This window comes from Carassius auratus, chromosome 27, assembly GCF_003368295.1.
Source record: "Carassius auratus strain Wakin chromosome 27, ASM336829v1, whole genome shotgun sequence".
In the NCBI taxonomy this organism is placed as follows: Eukaryota; Metazoa; Chordata; class Actinopteri; order Cypriniformes; family Cyprinidae; genus Carassius; species Carassius auratus.
Genome location: NC_039269.1, coordinates 844,483 through 862,207, shown reverse-complemented (window position 1 = coordinate 862,207; position 17,725 = coordinate 844,483). Strand labels below are relative to the sequence as shown.

The 17,725-nt window shown below is 37.3% G+C and overlaps 1 protein-coding gene across 2 annotated transcripts in view; it reads left to right on the top strand.

Moving 5' to 3' along the window:
* The window catches only part of LOC113044971 (uncharacterized), a 123,024-nt gene that overhangs the window by 39,616 nt on the left and 65,683 nt on the right, over positions 1–17,725 (top strand). For both annotated transcript variants that reach the window (XM_026205026.1, XM_026205027.1), the window contains one exon: positions 13,905–15,617. In XM_026205026.1, the coding sequence (XP_026060811.1) occupies positions 14,154–15,617 (1,464 nt within the window). In that variant the 5' untranslated portion in view covers positions 13,905–14,153. The remainder of the gene's footprint in view (positions 1–13,904; positions 15,618–17,725) is intronic.

Genomic DNA, 17,725 nt, shown 5'->3' with positions numbered 1-17,725 from the left:
TCCTCATGTCCTTTTGGAAATAATAATGCTCATCTTGTTGATTACAGCTGGGGTTTCACTGCAAAAAAAATATGTATCTTTGTCTACATCTTTAAAAACAAGATCAGTTTAGTTGAGAAGTGAAATTGCGTGAGAGAAGACTCTTACTTAAGAATTTTGGGCAATATATAGTAGAATATACTGTTAAATTATTAGTCTATTTTCTTTCCCTGTTTAACAATTGTTTGCATAAATCAGTGAGGTTAATGCTTAGGGCAAGAAAAGCTGTTTGCCTGTGGCAAAAAGATATATTTTCTGAAAAGAAGTCTTCTTATTTTATGCAGTTTTGCTTCTCAAGTACACTAGACTGGTCTAGTTTTAAGGATGTTTATATATATATATATATATATATATATATATATATATATATATATATATATATATATACAATTCAGATTAAGATAAAGAATTATTTTGGAGCCTTGCCTAACATGAGGATATGTACCTCCTGAAAATGACCCATATACAGAAAACAACAAAAGAGGAAATGCGTTTGAGATTGGGGCAAAGTCATTAGAATTACAAAAATAACTGTCAACAGCTTGCTAAAACGCAAGAGGACCAATGAGAATGAAAGTCACCCGTACAGGGAGATATATGCTAATGAGGCAGGGCGCGCTGTGACTCCAACCAGGGGGATTAAAAAGCAAAAGCAGACGAGTTTACTGCGGTCCTTTGCTGCACTGTGTACCTAGTGTTTTGTGGAGTATAGAGAGTGCCACTGAAGCAATTGTGCATTTATGAATGTATAACATAATCCTAGCATCCTTTCGCTTGTCATATATCACCGCATAGCTTGTGTAAGCTTTTATGTAGGTACAAAGGCCCATGTACTGTATTTCAGCAACCACCAGTATAACACATCATGAAGCTGCACTTTCCCTTTTAACGAGTCTAATTCACTGTAGCTGTTATTGAGCGTATTGCTCTGAAATTCCACATCTTGCATAACTTGACAGTTGAATGGAGGCTTTAAAAGGAACTAAAGAGGCGTTTCGGCTCAGACTTTTAGCTTGAACATCTGATGTGAAGACAGCACTGCAGATATTCAGTAGCTTGCATTCTACTGTAGCTGACGCTGCAGGATTGTCAACACGTAAGTATGCTAACATTCCATTTCAGTGAGCGTTAGCGCTACCCTAGAGGTCTGCCTTCCCGCTCCTGCGACTCTCATTCCACACCAACCCACTCCCAATTTTTTACTCTGTGTCCATCCGTTCCGGAATTATAATGGTTTTCTTTCTATCTTCCCGCTCCTGCAGTTTAGGTGTTGTTACCTTAAACTTGCATTTATTTATTTCCCCCAGGTATCAGAAAGCTGTATTTTCTTCTCAATAATGGCACAAAAGTATTGGCATGTAGGCATTTTACTGCTGTATTTATGTCTTTAACTACCATAAACACAATATTTCTTGGAAATTAATCTGAACAGCCATTTTGTAAACCATGTGTTGTTTACTCATGATTTTGACTTAAAACACTCTTTTGGAGGGACTGGTTTTGTTATTGTTAACTAAATCTAAAACATCATTTTTGTTAATTGAAATAAAGCTGAAATCATATCAAATTATATATTAAACGAAAACTGTACACTTAAAAAACTTCAACGAAAGGTAAGATGGTTTGAAATTTTAAGTGATTAAACTTTTAATCACTTAAAAATTTAAAATGTTAAACTTAAATTTTAAGTGTTTCTTTGACAATTAACTTAAATAAGTTTAGCTAAAACAAACAATGGGAAAAAATATAACAAAAACACTTTACTAAGAAAAAAAACAATTGAAAACAGAAATGAAATATCAAACCTATTTAATATTTTTTTTTAATTACTATAAATTTGCTATAAATAATAATAAAATAACACTGCACTGAAAAAAATAATAATAATAGAAAGGAATTTTCTGTATTTATTTTTTACAGGTGTTATACCTGTATTTTGAATTTTGTACTTGACTGTTGTAGGGACAATAGAAATGTCCATAAAATAAATTGCAGGGAAATAACAGTATATATTCTGTTTTCTTTTCTTCTCTATGAATACTTGCCATGATCATTCATGCAAAGGGTCCCTGAGTCATTTTTATCCCATCTTACTGTGAGTTCAAATCTGATTTGATCAGATGTGTTGGACTTCCCAACACTGCATAGCTGAGAAACTGTTTTTCATATGCATTACTAAAAAAAGAAACTTTCTTCTCTTTCAAACTCCCAATTTATTCATAGACTTCTGTTCAGACAGCCTGCTCCAGCCACAACTCGAACAACAAATATAATCATCCAATCTGCCACACAGGAGCTGGTGGTCTGTGGGGCCAAGGTGGGTTAGCAATATAGTCCCAGAAATGCTTCAGGCATCTCACAAAACCCCAAAACAAACTTAAACCCATATTTTTTTTTAGCACCCCACAACACTAGCATTCATCTATAGCACTGCTCTGAGTTTGTTAGCTTGATCAGTACCTCCAGCTATTGCAAATCCCTCAAGCCTAGAACTAAGCAATGGTAGTTCTAATGACATACCAAAAAAACTCTCTAGGCTACAGAACCCTTCAGAAGTAAATTGAGATATAGTAAGAAAGCGTGTGATTCGGTTATATTTGGGTTCACATAAGATGTCAGTTCTGAGCTTTGATAGTAAGGCTATCCAGCAGATGGCTTGAACAAAGCCAATCGATCTGTGTTTGCTGAAGAAGTTCCCTTTATCGCTATTCAGCTAGAGGATGTGCCCTGTGTAGCTACTGTACTGCTCCATTTTTCTCTTTCCATAGACATTTCAGAGATTAGAATGTAACTATAGGCATCAGTGGAAGTGTTTGTTGGGTGGTGAACTTACTCGAGCATTTTCTAAATAGGCTTGAGGTTAAAGATCTTGGCTTCTAATCAAAAACTGTAGGTTCAAACCTCATAAGGACTGATCAGTGGATTGTGCCCTTGAGCAAGACTTCCACCACTGTGGCCCTTCCATAATAAGTGTATTGTAAATTGCTCTGGATGAAACCATCAGCTTAATGACAAATGAGAAGTAATTAGTAAAATGAGCTATTAAGGGGTCATTATTCTCTTTCAGTCTTTAAGACAAAGGCATTGCCTGCATCCCGATGTGCATGGTATCCATCCTAAAATCAATGTGATTTTAGTAATTTTCAGTACTATTTAGGAGCAGATAGGGTGGATAGTATGCACATTGGGATGCAGGGATTGTCTTTTTTTATGGATTGTAGTGTTTAAAATGTTCAAATCTCTTTGTTAACCTGAGGCTATTTGGATGTTTTCAACTTCAGATGTCTTTTTCCTGTCCAGCTGAGCTTCTACAGGAACATTTACCGTTTGTAGTCTCTTAGAAAGTACTTGAGTGTGGAGAAAATAAACAGAACGAAGACACTTTAATCTTTTGAAGCAGTTGTATATCCTTTTGAGAGGCTTTGTCAAGTATTTTATAAGAGACAGGTGTGTTCATATTTAAATTTGTTTGCCATCCCTCCGCATCCTCTCTCAATTTGAGCCCTGGTGTCACCTGATCTTCACCGGTCTCCAAGTTGGTTGGTCAAAATGATCTATAAGATGTTTTTTTTTTTAGCAGTCAGGCTGGGACCTAACACAGAGGTTCTAAAAGTGCCATAGAGAACCACTTTTGGTTCCTCACAGAACCTTTTAGTAAACAGTTCTTAGAATAATTTTTTTTCCAGTAAAGAACATTTTGTGCAATGCAAAGGTTCTATGAATATGTATGAATTCAATTAATTAAGTGTAATTGTTTCTAAATTCTAAAGATGATCACCTGAAAGATTGATAAATATGCTTTCCGTTGATGTATGGTTTATTAAGATCACACAATATTTGGCCAAGATACAACTATTTGAAAATCTGGAATCTGAGGGAGCAAAAAAAATCTAAATACTGAAGAAATCGCCTTTGAATTTGTCCAAATGAATTCTTAATAATGCATATTACTAATAAAAAATTAAGGTTTGAAATATTTACGGTGGGAAATGGATAAAATATCTTCATGGAACATGATCTTCACTTAATATCCTAATGATTTTTGGCATAAAAGAAAAATCGATAATTTTTTTTTTTTTTTACTTAAAAAGTTGTTTTGGTCCAGGGTCACATTTGATATCTTGACATATTTGTCTTATTAACCTTGTGTAGTGAATCCACACACACAAACATACATACACTTACATAGAGCTTTTGATGAGTGGAGAGAGGCAAAGATCGCAGAGGCCATTCAGTAAAATGTCAGGTGCTGTTCTGAAGGGATCAGATAGCTTTTTGATGTCAAGAGCCACGGAGGCAGAAGAAGAAGAAAGACTCTTGATGGACATCAGGTGTAATTTCAGCAAATGTTTCCGCACTTTCTGACTCACCAGCAAATCTCCTCTGTCTGTGAAACACTGGCATAAACGAGTTGCTAAAACCGATGATTGAGCAGAAGTTATCATTATAAGAAGTAACTAGACAGCTTGAAAGTCCATTTTCCAGTATACTGTAGCGCAGCGTAAAAATTAAATTGCAGCCCTCCTCATCATCATTCATCACGAATGACTCAGAATCATTAAATCATAAGACAAACACAGAGGTGAATGGAAATGTGTTGTGGTGAGTAAATAAAGCAGTTATTTGCCAGTTTACTGGAACTGCAATATAATGCGTAGTTAAATCTCAATGTAAGTGACCAGAAATTCAAATCAGTGATTCCTAAAGGAGATTCAAACAGCTTTTTCATAATGGTTTACTTTTGGAGATGTTAATGGATATGAAAGTATTGCACTTGTTGCAAGACGATATATTAATTTGTTATTTAATGCTAAGAATAAAAATAATTTAGTTGGTTTTAGGCCTTTGGTGCAGTTTTAAGTGAGAGTTAATGGACGTGATCTGGGGCTCATTGCATAATGACACTTTTATGATAAAAACAATGCCAGATATGTTTTTTGGTTTCATTAATATTTAGCCTATTAGATTTCCGAAGGACTGTTTAAAACTGAAAAACGGAGTAATGGCCGCTGAAAATTCTTGAATCACATGAATAAATTACACTTTTAAATATATTTCAATTGAAAACCATTATTTTCAATTGTAATATCACTTCTCGTTTAATTATTCCAAACCTCTGATCAGTAGTGTATATATGTCTCACCATTGGCAAAAGGTTCATTTTAGACGGCAAACACATCAAATACCAAAAGGTTTCTTATCTTACCTCTTGTTCTGTTAGCTAACCCTTTTGCATCTCTTGTAGTCATTCATGAATTATTAAAAGCTCAGTAATGTCTGTGAATACTGATTATGCTATTAATGAGGTGCTTATGACACTGGGGTCAGAGGGAGGCCATGTTTGCCATTTTCCCACTGTACTTTTAGTGCCCAAGAACCGTCAGCCATAATCAGATTACCGATGGCAAGATTTCTCAGTTGGCTTGTGGTGTGGGAGGCAGATTGATTGTCTCTTATAGGCTGTTTTGTAACAGAGGGCTCAGAGATTGTTTATCTCTCTCGCGCTTGTCCCGTTTCATCTGGCGATTGCTGAGTTTTCATTTCCTCTCCTCCGCTCGCCCCGGCGGAAGCGCTCTCAGCGTGCCGAGGCCCAGGACGGTTTTAAGCCCCTTCTTGTCTTTTGTGTTAAAATGATCCTTTTATATTAATCCTCCAGACGGGAACCACCCTGAAGTGGACTTATCCTTGCCACGTATCAGAACGTGGAAACCATCTCGATTATGCTCCCTATGTCCTTTTCAGTCAACGATGGTGTTGTTTTTCACCCCTTCCAGCTTGTTTCTTGAGTGTCCCGAGAGAGCCGACATTTTAAAAAACACAGCCCCCCTGTCGACACCCCATCCTGGCGTAGTCACGGCATACTGATCAGCAGTTTAGTAATTTCACCTCAGGTAAAATACAATTGTAGGACGATGGATTTTTTCCATTTAGATGTAGATACATCTTGCTTTTGGAAACAGAATGCCTCGTGCACTATCCCTCGGCGCTTTGGCAGATTTCCCTGTTGCTGTGGCTCTCAGATCTCTTGTTTCACACTCAAGCTTTAATGAGGGAGGGAAGACTGACTCTCTCAAAGTCATTTTGTACTTCTGTGCTGCTGAAGGTCTCGCAGCGGGGAGCGCCTGCAGTCACTATACACTCCGCACAGCATTAGTTTGCCTATATTTGTAGGCGGAGCTTTGTTTTGTTCGTTTTTTTTTTTGACCAGGGCAAAAAAAGAGGCAAATGCTGGGCTTTTTCTTTCCTTTTTCCCTTTTGGTCCAGAAGGTTGTTCCCTGAAGCAAGAGAGGCGAAAAAACATAACAAAGCTATCTTTATTTATTTTCTCTGCCATGTGTGGGATAATGTTTCTTAGAGTACGAGTGCGCTTCTGATCTGAAATCAACTGCAGTATGTTATGAAGTGTATGTAATTTTGAGAATATTATAGTAGCTCTGTACCAAAACCGGAACAGCCTTACTGCCTACATACTAACTGAAATACAACTTCAGAGGGGACTGATTTGGAATGATTTACGTAGGCAGAAACTCAGCTGTGAATCATACACACAGCACTCTGCAATGCTATAATAAACATGCAATGAACACATCATTTTTCTGGGTAAAATGTAGTTTATTTATGGTTTTCAAAGAAGTGTAAATTTTGCATATTTTTCTTATAATGTAATTAATAAAATAATTTCTAATAGTAATGCACAGTACTGTATATCGGTACATATCGGTTACTGGCCAGTATTAGAATTAGAATGTATTGTTATTTTTTCATTTATTTTTTTTATTCCATTTTCATTCCATTTTTCATAATTTATTTATTTAGGCAATATAGTGTAATATGTCTAAAAATGGGCTGAAACATGAAAATCATTTTCTGCTTATTCTTATTGGCCATAATAATATTAAAGCATCCCTAGTTCTGTCTTTTTTTTTTTGCACTGAACTTTCATAGTGCACTGGGGTTGTCTTATTGTGAAAGATATGTTTAAAATAAGATGCTTAAAATCTGGTTAAACCAAGTTCTTAGGAAACAGTGTAATTAAGTTGCCTACTTTTTGGAACAGCCTTGACGTTGAGAGCCTATTTATGATGTCTTACACATCCAAAATGCACTAGGCTTTGGAACGGAGCATATCTGTGGCATTTGTTTGCGTGAATGTGCTTCTGGCTTTCTGATTGAGAACAGTGTTTTGTGGGTAGGTGTTATATGTGTGAGAGTGAGAAATAAATGGCAAGTAAGGAGTATGGAGGAGAATCGTAATTAAAATTTTCAGTCTCGTTAAGTTGGTGACAGCCTTCACTGCACCATGGGTTCCGGCGATCGATGGAAAAGATCTGCCTCCAATGCTAACGAACCAAGAGATTTCGAAGCCCTGGGGAGAAGAAAAATTAATTACAAATATTTATGGCCTCAATTAATCAGTTCAGTGAGATACTCTGATTGTCCGTGGGGCGTATGGATGCATGTTGCATGAAGCGAAAGGCAAGTCTGAAAAAGATCTGATGCTGTCATGTTCTGCTGTTCAACACACACACACACACACACACACTCCAGTTTATAGAGCGAGTGTTCGTGACACCTTCTGCCGTACACTTTTACCCTGCATTGATTCTCCTAACAGAGTCAGAGAGACCACATAGTGACAGAGGCATTATGCTCAGTCTCTCACTCGCATATGTCGTTCATGTCGAGCAAGTGTACTCCCACCACAGATGTGACAATACGCTGGTTTACGCTATGCTCTCAGCTGTTACTCCAGTGTCAATAGAGCAATCCAGCCTCCTGCCATTATTGGATGGACATAAGCATTGGCATTACACGTTCACATCACTTTTGGATATAGATTGCAGCAGGATTTAATTCAGTTGCAAGCAGAGCAGCAATTTTGTCACATAATTACACTTAATTGCTTATTTATTGCTTCATTGTTGATTTTCTGCGACGGTGTATTATATTATATTGTATTGTATGCTGATTAATTAATCGGTTAATTGTGTCAATATATAGGCTACCTGTTCGCTTTCTGTAAATATGGTTTGGTGTTTCATTGTGTCTGTTGTAGCAAAAACATGATACTTCAAGCATGAATGGCTCTAATGGAATTTTTTTAATGAAATTTACATACAGGTCAGGGGGCATGATTAATTGCATAATTTTTTTCACATTACGTTCTTTATGATTAATAACACTCGCTTAATGCATTAAATTGAAAGCAATAAAATAAATGTGTTCCTGTGTCAGATACTGAATGTGTATAAATTATGTATTAAAAGAAGCAGATAGGGCAGATCAGAACCCTAAATCCCTGTATGCAAATGGAAATGTTACCGTGGTGTACATATAAAATATATACCACAAGTTCATGTAAGCACTTGAATTGGTCAAAAAGATTGATTGCATTTCCAAATCATTGTGTGAATTTAGTTTTATGTTGAAACGCCACTTACTATGCTACTGAATTGTTTAAATACTTTAGATTACAATATCAATGTTACAATACGCTCCTGGAAGGAAAGAAGGAGCCGCGGCTAAACGAAACTATAATTTATTAAATCCAACACAAAGGGGAAATCCGCACTTGGAAGGGAAGGAAGACACATGTACATAACTGGTAGACATGACAATGGAGAAACGCACAGACTGGAACTAACTACATGACTTAACGAGGCAATTGGGAGGAACATAGGTGAACAGACTGACTAATTAAAAGACACAGAGGACAGGAACAGGAACGACCAAATAAGGACACATGAGGGAGAAACTGGGTCACAGGGAGCACATAGGAAGCAAAACACAACAAAGGCAGTCCAGTCATGACAGTCAATGTCAGTGTGTTCAAATAACTTTCGTTAAAGCAAGATGGCAATGTACTTTTTTTGCAGCTCTACAAGAATGATTACAATCTACAAAATGATTAGTAAAGACTAAGCAGTTTGTTTTTTTATTTTTATGTTTTTATTCAATTAATGAAGCAGCTATAAATTCAGAATCATATTCTATATTCTATATGAATATATTATATATTCTAACGTAATTGTACAAAACTATCTATGAAAACTGTATAATACTGTGGTATTTTGTACATCCACTCAGTTTTATTTTAAATGGATATGATTTTTCTAACATGACTTTAATGGACCATTATTAATATTAATGAGTCATCTCCATGACCTCACAACCAGCATGGCTTCTTGTTCAGGTAAACCGCCCCATCCACTTTTAATGCAAAGTGCGATTAACGTTTAGCACATCTATTACTTTGCTGACTTTGCTTACTTTACTGCTTAAATCTTCTTCATTCTTCAATTGGCAACAGTTTTATTGATTTCTGTCTTAGAAAAGGCTCTTTGTAGCTTTTTGTAGCTTTGAGAAATTCCTCTTTTTAGTAATTTGGCTCCATCAGTGGAGCACAGGCAGAGCTGCATCAAAACACGTAATGAAACAAAAAATCCTGCAAAGTATTGTAATGTATAACCTTTTTTTGCTGAATTAAGAAGTGTAGTTGTAGTTGAACTATGCAGGTTATTTCAGGGCAGATGGGTGAGTAAATACGCTGAGCGAAATATCCAAAGACAATTTGTGCCACTTGTAATTCTCGGTGCGTATTTTGGGGACTGGAGCATGAAAACGGTTTTATTAAGATACAAAGCTTTTAAATATATCCAGCATGGTTACTTGTCATTTTTCAGACACTTTATTTAAAGTAAAACTATAATTGGAGGGACAGTCTGCCTGGAGCAGAGGCACTTAAACAAGCTGGTGTTAAGAGCCTTAGTCAGGGGCAGAGCGAGGTTAAGTGTCTCACTCAGGAGCACAACAGTGGTAGAGCAAGAGTGCTGTCACAGAACCTTTCCAGTGGGACACTCCTTTCTGGAAATAAACCAGTGACATTTGTTAGCAACCTGGATCTTGGTAGCATTAGACTGCAACTTCTTTCCCCATCTATTGTTAAATTATACCAATCCTATATTAATGGGCCATCATCTGAGGTAGCTCAAGACATCAAATTAAAAACCTTATTCATTTGATATCTGGAGCTAATTAAAATGATGACTCAATTACATTGGTTTGGTTATAACATTGACTTGTTAAACTGTACAAATGTACAGGGAGATACACAGAAATCTCTAACTATTCCATTTTTATGAACATTTTCCAAATGTGGGTAATAACTGTATCTAACAGCTGAAATTTCTGAGTCAAAAAGTTTTCATTGAGGAAAAAATATTTGAATGAGGCTTGAGTATTGTCCATTGGGAATTGATTGGATTGAGAAAATCAAATGCTATGTTACAGAACGGAGTCAAACCATGTATATGTTAGCAAAAGCAGTTTTGGTTAATATTTAATAATAATATTTAAGACCGATGTCTGTGGAAAACAAAACATTTTTTTGGAGGGGCGGCGGGGGAGAATTATTAAAAATTATGTCCTCAAACTATTTTGTTTTTTAGAAAGACATATGCAGTCATTCACAATAAGACAAAGAGCTAGGGGTAAAAAATATGGCCGGTCTGGATTTGTCCATTCTTTTTTAATATCCCCCAAAAACAATTTATTCTCTCTCTTCTCCTCTCCACAAGCCCCCCCCCCACGTTCTTGTTGTTTATTCTTTAACTTTGTTATTTAAAGGCAGTTTGATTTAATACAATGACTTTAAATGTGAAAAATCTGCACTGTAGCGGTAAAAAACATGGTTTATAAAAAGAAACAGCTTTTGTGTTATGAAAACATGACACACTACATTTTTATTGTACTCAGTACAAATTCACTGCAAATAATCTTACACCCTATTCAGCAGTCTATTAACTAGAAACTCGTCTCTACTGTCCAAATCCAAATCTGCTCCCAAGTTATGATCATCTAGCCATCAATAATAAGTCAGCCAGTGTGGAAAAAAGTTCCTATCTAATGAATCTAATCTAAAGAAACTGTCACTGCCGGCAGGAAGATTTCACTGCCTCTGCAATTTTGCCTCTTCGTAGTTTTCAAGCTTGTTAAATTGAAAGCACAACAATCTATCAGCAGTTTCCTATCAACCCTATCTGCATGAATGATTTGTTTGGGGCATATTCATCTGTTGTTTAAGCAAAAACAAATCCATTTTTGAATGAACCTGCTATGCACTGGCGAACAGCTGTTTAGTTTGTTTATTGTATAAATCTGTTGCTGGGCAGACATGGATCCCTTTGTAGCACCCTTTCTTTTTTTTATTAGTATAATCTGTAAGAATCACAAGTAAGACTCTCGGCTTCAGGTTCATTTAGTTTAGCATCGGTGCAGGTGCCAGACAGCCGTCAATCCCAATGTCACTGTGGAGATTGGCTGATTGATCGAAGCGAGTCAAAGCGCAGAAGGTGAGAGAGGTTAAAGCACAATCATGATTGACGTGGAGGCAGCCGAAGAAAAGGAGATAGAAGCAGAGGATAACATATTAAAACAATGTTGTGAAATGGAAAGGGACAGGCAAAGAGAGAAAGAGAGAGAGAGAAAGAGAGAGAGAGAGAGAGAGAGAGAGAGAGACAGGTGGTGAGTGGGAGGAGGTGACAAAAGAGAAAATATAACATGAACAGAAGAACTTTTAGGAGACAGTAGGAATATTTGTTAAGGAATGAAGGCTTGTGTGAATAATCAAGAGGGAGAGGGAAGCAAGTTTGGGGGATCCTGCGAGGATACGAAACATTCAGTTATACTTCAGTAGGTGTGTTGACAAGACCCAGAGCGCCACTAATGTACTTGCATGTCACAGCATTTTTAGCGGACATAACACTCACAACGCATTACTCAGCAATTATCACAGTTGGGCTTCTATCACTTGGTTAATGTAATCCTCAGTTATCTTATCCATGTTTCACACAGTTCATACTTTATTCATGGTTAGTAATTCATAGATTTCACACTGTGCGTTTGTTAATGTTGGGTTAAAGTTCTTATTTGCATATTCATGAGGTGATTAGCATTGATTGACAGGATGTGACCTGTTTTAATAACAACCCGACTGTCTGTGGGAAGGTCATTGTGTCATCGCTGTTGTCTTGTGTCTGCTGAAAATATACTAAAAGTTGGAAACTGAAGCAGTGACAATATTTTCACCTGCAGATTGAGTTATGACATTTGGATAAAAAAATAAAAAAGACTATGTATGTATGAATCATGAATGAATCACAGTGAGATCATTAACATGAATTCAGAAAGTAGTGTGAATTTTCACTTCATGTGGACTTTAACACATTTGTCATCACTGTTTCCCTTAAATATGGATGCATGGATATTTTCTGCAGCTGTACATATCACATGCATATTTAATAAGGCAAATACTGAAGCTGTTTATGATGGGTTGCCTGTTGATAAACAACTCACCATGGCATCCTAGAATCACATTTGGCAACTCTTTGGGGTTAAACTTGGCAAATCAGTCCTTAACCCCTTTCAAAATGACAAATGTTGCTTAACCCAGGGTACAACTGGCCTTTACCTGCTGTTTAAAAATACATCAACCAATAGTTACATGTAGTGAAGAAGCCTAGAGTGCATCCTTCTGTAGTTAAATCAACAGCATTTTTTATTCGCTGAATATCTAAAGCGTATTGCTCATAAAAATGGTTAATATAACCGGGTATGGTCTGATTGGATGGCTTTATGCATTTTCCATGGCTCTAACTCATAACACACTGCTTTTCAAGTCAAAATAGTTCTGTAGTCCACAATTCTTTGTTTTGCAATTATATATCCCACAGGGCATCTCTGTGCACATACACAACCCATCATGCAGTGTTATGCAGCTTCACCATTACCATCATTCAACTTACTGTTCATTATTCTTCATAAACACAACTCACAGTGCAGTGCCTCATTGTTCATGTCTAAAGAAATCAGACAGCCTCATTCAACATCACACTTAAACTGTAAAATTGCACAGGTCCTAATGTATTGTGGTAGAAACAGCTTCATTTCCAGGTAATTGCAAAAATCAACCTGTGAAATGATGTGTCACCAACTTGGAAGGAGCTTCTATCAAAGAAGTAGACAGCATGCTTGAACGCTTGAGAAGTCTGTCATTCATTTCAGCAAAAAATATACTTAAATGGTTTGTTTTTTCCCCCCTCAGTCCTCAGTAGGACATGCTTGAATAGTTTTTTACCAAAATCAATTTTAACGGATATTTGTCTTGTTTGCTCAAAAACAAACAGACACTTGAACTGGAACACTTGAACTAGGTTTTGAAGTGTTGACACAGAAGGGAGGCTCAGAATGACGTGCTACAATTTAAAAACCACTAGTGATTTCAATAAAATGCATAGGTCATCTCAAAAACTGATACAAAATAAATTACTGGTTCTCAACCTTTTTGATTCCCAGGCTCCCCGTCGTCAAAGACAATATTTAAAATGAACTTTGTTTGGTAATTTTACTGTAATGAAAATGTTGCATTTTTATTTATTTACAGAATCTTACTGTAACATACCTTACAGTTAAAACCTTCACTGTAACTTTTCAAATAGGCTTTTATTGGACCGGAGAGTGAGATATAAGACAGAAAACAACATGATTCGGATCCAGAGCACCACTGTGTGCACTAACCAACCGGGCCTCTGTCGTCAATGAGCACAAATGAAATGCCATAACACATTTTTCCTATAAGACTTCTGATGATACAGTACTTGCAACATCTGACAGAACAAGGAAATATCAGCCACCTTGGCTCATATTGAATTCTAATGATGCTGCTGATGCTACTGTCTTGCGATTACTCATACGTTAATGAATCAGTGTGGCTGTGTGTTCTGCTACCTTGCCTTGTCGTTCCACTTTTAATTAACATACTGCAATGATTAAAGTTTTAACTTAATTATCTTTATCTTTTCTCCTAGGGCATCCAACCCTCTGTGGGAAACTGAGTGAAACGTTTTGCCAGCACCAAAACACAGAAGCCCTGTGAGAAACATAAAGTGAACACAAGTGACTTAATGCATGCTCTGCGTAAACTGGATGAAGGCAGTGCAATGGAGGAATAAGTGAGGAAGACTGAACAGAGAAGAACGAAAGAATGAAGACAACTGGAAAGCGAGCACGCCTTTTCATCAGTTGTTGTTCAAATTAATATATCACAAACGTACGACATGATTGACAGGAGGCTGCTCCTATTGGTGTCCCTGTGTTTTGTAGGCGGAGCCTGTGTCACTAAGATTGTTCGGAGAAGGGGAGTGAGCTCACTTCGCGCCCAGCATACAGGAAATGGAGCAACTGACCAATGGGATGCAAGTTTGGAGAGGAATGGAAATACAATGACAAGAATCAAAGAACTGATTGGTCCTGAGGAAGTTGAAGAGCAGATTACAGCTCACCAGAGCCATGGAGCTTCTCCTGTCTTCACCAAGGAAAACTTTGTTGGGTTTAATGCCAAACCACCTGTACAAATAAACGAAGACTCTGACCACCAAGATTTAAAGGTACGAGCCCCAATTGATGACTCTAGAGACATTTTAGAGTTTAAAAGGGGCAGAAATAACACAAAGAAAGGAGGAAGAGTTGACAAATGGATCCCGATGCACCACAGAATAACTTCTGGCATGCACTTCAACAGAACCAGATTCAAAATCCCTTCAAGATCCAGAGCAAGTTTAAATTCTGCTGTTCACACTACGGTGGGTACAAAAGTAGCTACTTCAGATTCGCCTCGGAAATTGAACCTGACTGGAAGCTTATTAAAACTGATATCCAAAGAAAACCTTGTACGAATTGTGAATTCCCAGCTTCAGAGTGTTCCAGGTCTAAATATTCCAGGTAAAATGAGTCACAGCAGGAAAAGGGATTTGATCAACATGGATCACAGTCAAGTGGAAGCATTTAAAATGAAAAAACAAGACCGAATTGGCACTGCTGAACTTTATAACTCAGATAACATGACTGCTGAGCTACATTCAAGTACTTTAACAAATACAAGCCTAAATCCGGATCAGACTGTTCACACTCTCTTTAAACAGTTTAGTGGATTCACTATGGATCTAGGTGAGGGGGACAGAAAAATGGAGGTGAGAGGTGCATCTGGCACTGCTTCATGGAAGTACAAACACTTCACTACTCACTTTGCATCAACTCCCCAAAGTGAGATCATGCCTGTCACAGAGACGAACCCCTTCGCTGGTCAGAGCGATATGGGCATATCACACACTCCGTCTCAGATTGACTGGGGACATCGGCCTGGGGCTTTCAGCTCACTGACTGAGAAGAGTCTTGACGTTAAAAGAGAATCAGATCAGAGTGTTCGTATGCCATTTGGTGCCACTCAGAATCCATTGATTAAAATTTCAGAACCCATTGACAGCAGTCACATCCTAAAACTCCCGCCAGATCCAGAATGGGGAAGGAAGGAGGTGGAGGAGAGCAGAGAGATGACTGTGGACTCGCGCCCTGGCAGAGATGGACGAGGTCTTGTTTTCCAGGAAATGGATGAGGATGGAGATGAGGGACGGAATCAACAAAAAGAGGAAATCTCTCGCTCCAGAAAACGACGAAGCTGGATCTGGAACCAGTTCTTTGTCATTGAGGAGTATGCTGGTCCAGAACCAGTGCTCATTGGAAGGGTAAGAACTCCTTATGATCCCCTTTAAAAAATAGTTCAATCCAAAAATTCCTGAAAAAAAACTGACTTTCACTGTAAGGGAAAAACTCATGGCTATCAACATTTAACTGACATTAATTGACATTTGCATTTATCTAAATAACCAGTTATTTCTATTTGAATAATGAGTTGGCAGAGGAAAATCAAAGATCACTAACCAATATGACCCTCAACATAGTGAATTTGGGGGGGCTCACACTGAGACTGAAAGACATCTCCCACAGACCATTGTGCCTGGATGTTTATCACATCAATGATCTTAATGGCATTAGTCACATTATCCCAGTCTTCTTTTCCTTGCTGTCTTTGTCTTTTTGAATCCTGAGGAAGCCGAGCTCTGCAGGTCACAGAATAATGTTTCAATCAGCCTCTTAATCAACCATTGATTCTACTCTGTTAAAGCTACAGTATGTGCTGTGATGAACAATTGCTCTTCTCATCAGAAAATTAAGAGCCTGGTTGTGGAGGGGGAAAAAATAACTCTTCTGTGAGTCATACTCCATTTCTGACCCTGTTTGGAGGGTCAAAGTGTTTAATTGTGCCCATGACTTACAGTTCCAGTCAAAATTTAGACATACCTAAAATTTTTTTAAGCCTACGTATAAGATTATGAAATGTTAAACAGAACTACTGTATTTTATATTTTAGTTTTTGTCATCGTTTACATTGATAACAACTTTGTGAACCTCTTAAATGTCACATTTATTTGTTTATTAATGTATTTAACAGAAGTTCAGTGTAAAAGTGTTTTCTACCCATCAATTTAATTATTTTTTAAAAATATTTTTATTTTAGATATTATTATAATATGTTTTAAATGAACATTTTAATTGAATACTTGTTTTTTTTAAATACTGAATTAAGAATATTAAAGAATTAATAAAAATTGTAATGTATACTACAGTGAGAATTAAGACAGATATGGTTAAATAATTTAATATTATCTAGTAAAACTATTTAAATGTCTTCCAAAAGTACATTTACTTTTGTGTTAGGTTTTAAATTAGGTTAATTATGCATAATAAAAAAATTTGTAAAATTATTTTCTGTTGTCTCCCAATTGTTTAACTGCACACCATTAGTTGAAAAAAAACAACAACAAAAAAATCTTTAAAATCATGTTCAATATCATAATCAAAGTTTTCAAAACTTTGACTGGCACTGTACAGTATATCTGGCATTGTTTTGCTATTTCACAGTTCCCACCTCTCTTTTTCTGTCTTTTTCTCATCTTTTTTCTTTTGCCATCTCCCTAAGCTGCAGTTTGAGTGGCTGGGGAAGGCAGTGGGGTAATACATTGAGTAAATGAATGATGATGACTCTGCGTGTCTGCCTGAGGCAGTCAGACGCACTGTGGAATAGAAAAAACCCTGTTGCGTTCTCTTCGGGGATTCTCTTCTGTCTATGTGTTTGCTCCTGCAGCATTTAATGGAAATCCCAACCCAGATCCAGACACATCCACCCAATAGTTTTAGACACATTTGATCACTGAGCTCAAACGGGATGTCTGTTTAGAGTTGGTAAGAAGACAAGCATTGATCTTCATTAGAGCCATGAAGTAAACAGCAGAATGAATAAGAGGGAGGGAGAGAAAGCGGCATAGTGAAGGAATAGGCACTTGAGTCTAAAAATGCCTTAGGTGCTGTTGACCATTGCTACAGATGGACAGTCCTGTATGTCATTAGAGCCAATATCATGATATGCTTAACAGGTGGCAATGCTGTTACTTATAGTTCCCTGCTCACCAAGCATCCTTCATGGATTTATCTAACACCACGGCTGAAGCCGTTTGGAGCCTGAGCATGTGTTGTGTATGTATGTACACACCTAATGCTCTTATGTGTCCTAATGCTCTTACGGATGTTTAATCTCGCTGCTTCGATGCTATGAGGAGCCGCCTGCACTGCTGTCTGTTGAATCAATTGGGACGTGTTTTGCTGCGCCTTATAACCGAGATGATTATGATTTAATAAAGGGCTGAAGTGAACTATGTAGCCCCGCGGCAGACGTGCCAAGTGGCACAGCGCTCTCAGTCTACAGCGAGAAACTAATCACAGATTCAGCATTTGG